This window comes from Dendroctonus ponderosae, unplaced genomic scaffold (assembly GCF_020466585.1).
Source record: "Dendroctonus ponderosae isolate FM_Combo_2020 unplaced genomic scaffold, Dpon_F_20191213v2 Dpon_F_20191213_9, whole genome shotgun sequence".
Classification (NCBI taxonomy): domain Eukaryota; kingdom Metazoa; phylum Arthropoda; class Insecta; order Coleoptera; family Curculionidae; genus Dendroctonus; species Dendroctonus ponderosae.
This window is the reverse complement of record NW_026019116.1, coordinates 4856412-4858863: the sequence shown is the minus strand read 5'-3', so window position 1 is coordinate 4858863 and position 2452 is coordinate 4856412. Positions and strand designations below refer to the sequence as shown.

At 46.6% G+C, this 2452-nt stretch overlaps 1 protein-coding gene across 1 annotated transcript in view; it reads left to right on the top strand.

Moving 5' to 3' along the window:
• LOC109541834 (mitogen-activated protein kinase kinase kinase 13) overlaps positions 1-2452 on the top strand; it is a gene marked incomplete in the record, with an annotated part of 14287 nt that overhangs the window by 10835 nt on the left and 1000 nt on the right. Inside the window, 3 exon segments of the mRNA XM_048669710.1 lie at positions 220-652; positions 714-887; positions 948-1275. Coding sequence (XP_048525667.1) covers positions 220-652; positions 714-887; positions 948-1275 — 935 coding nt within the window.

Genomic DNA, 2452 nt, shown 5'->3' with positions numbered 1-2452 from the left:
CCCTTGCACAAAACGACGATCATTTTTGTAATTTCATAGACAACAGAAGACTGTATGTTTTCCACATAACCCCCCTGACTTTAAAGCTGGATCCGCCCCTGCATTTGCCTGAAAATTGCTGCAAATGTTATCCTCCCCCTTAGGCGATTCCTCAGAGAAACACGTCGCAACTCTCTTGAAACCCAATCAGAAGTCTGGCAACCGTTGCTGATTTTTCAGGTGCACCAGCTATGCGCCGAACTAACGGGAATGATGCAACGCGAGCGGGCAAAAACGGCCGGCGTTTTGCAGCTGGAGCGAAAAGGCGACCGAAGGCGTCGGTTCCTCAACTGGAAAAAAGTGGACCGGCGCAACAGGCCCGGCACCCAAAGCTCCAGCCCTGAGCAGAGCCTGACCAGCCCTGAGAGTCCGCCGAACATCCGCCCGCCCAAACGCTGCAGTTGCACTGAGTCGCCCAACGGTTCCGTGCAAAAGGCCGCCCTCTACACCACCCTGAACCCCGCCACTGAAACGGTGACCACGCAAACCTCGACTGGGTCCTACAAGAAGCGGCATCACCGCACCAACTCTGGATCGCCGCGCAGCTCCGGGTTCGGGTCCAGAGCCTCCAGTTGTCGCGCCTCCATCGTGGTGGACGCTGAGACTCAAACAGGTACCAGTCGCGTTATCTCGCTCGCACTCCACAGTTTTAGCATGCGTGTGTCTCTGTCCAGATGGGATGGACATTAGCGAGACTGACCTGAGCAGTCCCACAGTGAGCTGCAACAACACGCTGCTCTGCAACACTGGCAACGCCCAAAAGGTCATTCTGCAGCAGTTTGAGGACGATGAAGGCCAGAACGGCAACAGCGTCCAGCTGCACTACATGGTGCAGCATGCTCAACACGGTAATTCTTTGACTGTTCAATGATTTCAACGGTGTTCAACAACGGTTTTCCGGTATGCAGCCATTCCGATCTTCACGCGCATGGACTCGCGCCCCTCCAGCCCGATAATCTTCGACACAACGGACGACGCGACCAATCGCAACATCGACACACCGGAAGTCTCAAGTGAGGAGAACTTGGAGGCAATCAGCCGAAAGGTGGCTGCAATTACGATTTGCAGCCCGGAAAACGGCAATATTGGGGACAATCTGTGCGAAATCATCCGGAATCGGACGCTGTCCGATTGCAGAGTGGGCCTGGACAGGGACAGCACGGAGGACGCGGCCAATGAGGACAGCATTTCGGAGGACGATGCCGAAACGTATAATCACTCATTGAGGCGTCGGAGGTGAGTGAATGTTGGCCAATTTTCTTTTAATAAGGGAGGACTTTTTGGTAATAATGTAGGTCTGCCTCTGTTGGCTTGCGATAATAAAAGAGTACTCACATTAGGGATGGGAAAAAACATCGATGTAATTCCTTCGATGCCTAAGTCACATTGTAGATGATCTCTTTCCGTGCACGTCTCTTGATGAAATTTCTGCCGAAAATTACGGTTTCGGCCACAATCACAACGTTTTGGTTCGGAAAATATGTTTGACAGAACAGCGGAAACCGAACTGTGACAGCCATAAATGGCACAGGCTGGCAAACTTTATTGTTTTTAACCATGCTGTCACGTCTATATATTTGTTTTTATTGGACGCATTTTGAAGCTATTTGAGTCAGTTTGATTTTATTTGGCTTCTTGTTCAGTTTAGAATTTTATGCGTTTCACGTTTTGTTACATTTGGTTTTCTGTGGAGGTTCGCTATTTTTCTGGTGAATGATTGGTAACCCTGTCTGTAAAACGGCATTTCCGCCAGAAATTGTACCAAGCAAAAGTCTTGTTAAAAAATTGAACGGGATAATATAGTGTGTGAGTACTTGTTTATTATCGGAAACAGACAATTACCGATTTTTACCAATAATTACCGTATTTGTTTAGCAAACCGCTGAGGGAGGCACTGAAGCCCAGGTAAAATTGCGCAAATGCTTCCTAGCTATCTATACGGGGGGTGATTCAAAGGAAGTTCCCCTTAAAACAGGAACAACGACAATTTTGAATCACTCTGTTTACACATACCTATAGGGCAACAATATGAAAAAACAGAGAAAACATTTTATCAGCGTATGACAAAACAAACGTTAGATGTAGGAAGTTAAAATTATCTGCACATGAAAAGGTTGACAAGGCACTTATTAAGTGATTTACTCAAAAAAAACAAGAAAACGTTCCCATAAGGGGCAAAAACAAAGAGTTTGCTTGTTCTAAAAGTTGGGAAGAGCGTTTCAAGAAAAGGCATAATATCAGTAGCGGAAAAATTGTTGGAGAGTCTGCCGGTGAAAAATTCTTCTTATGGAAACGTTAGAGGCGATCGATAAAAATGAAACATTTTCTATAAATCTCTTAGATGCAGTCAATTTCATTCATAGAGCTTGGCGAAAAGTTAGCCGAAAAACCATTGTAAATTGCTTTAAGCATG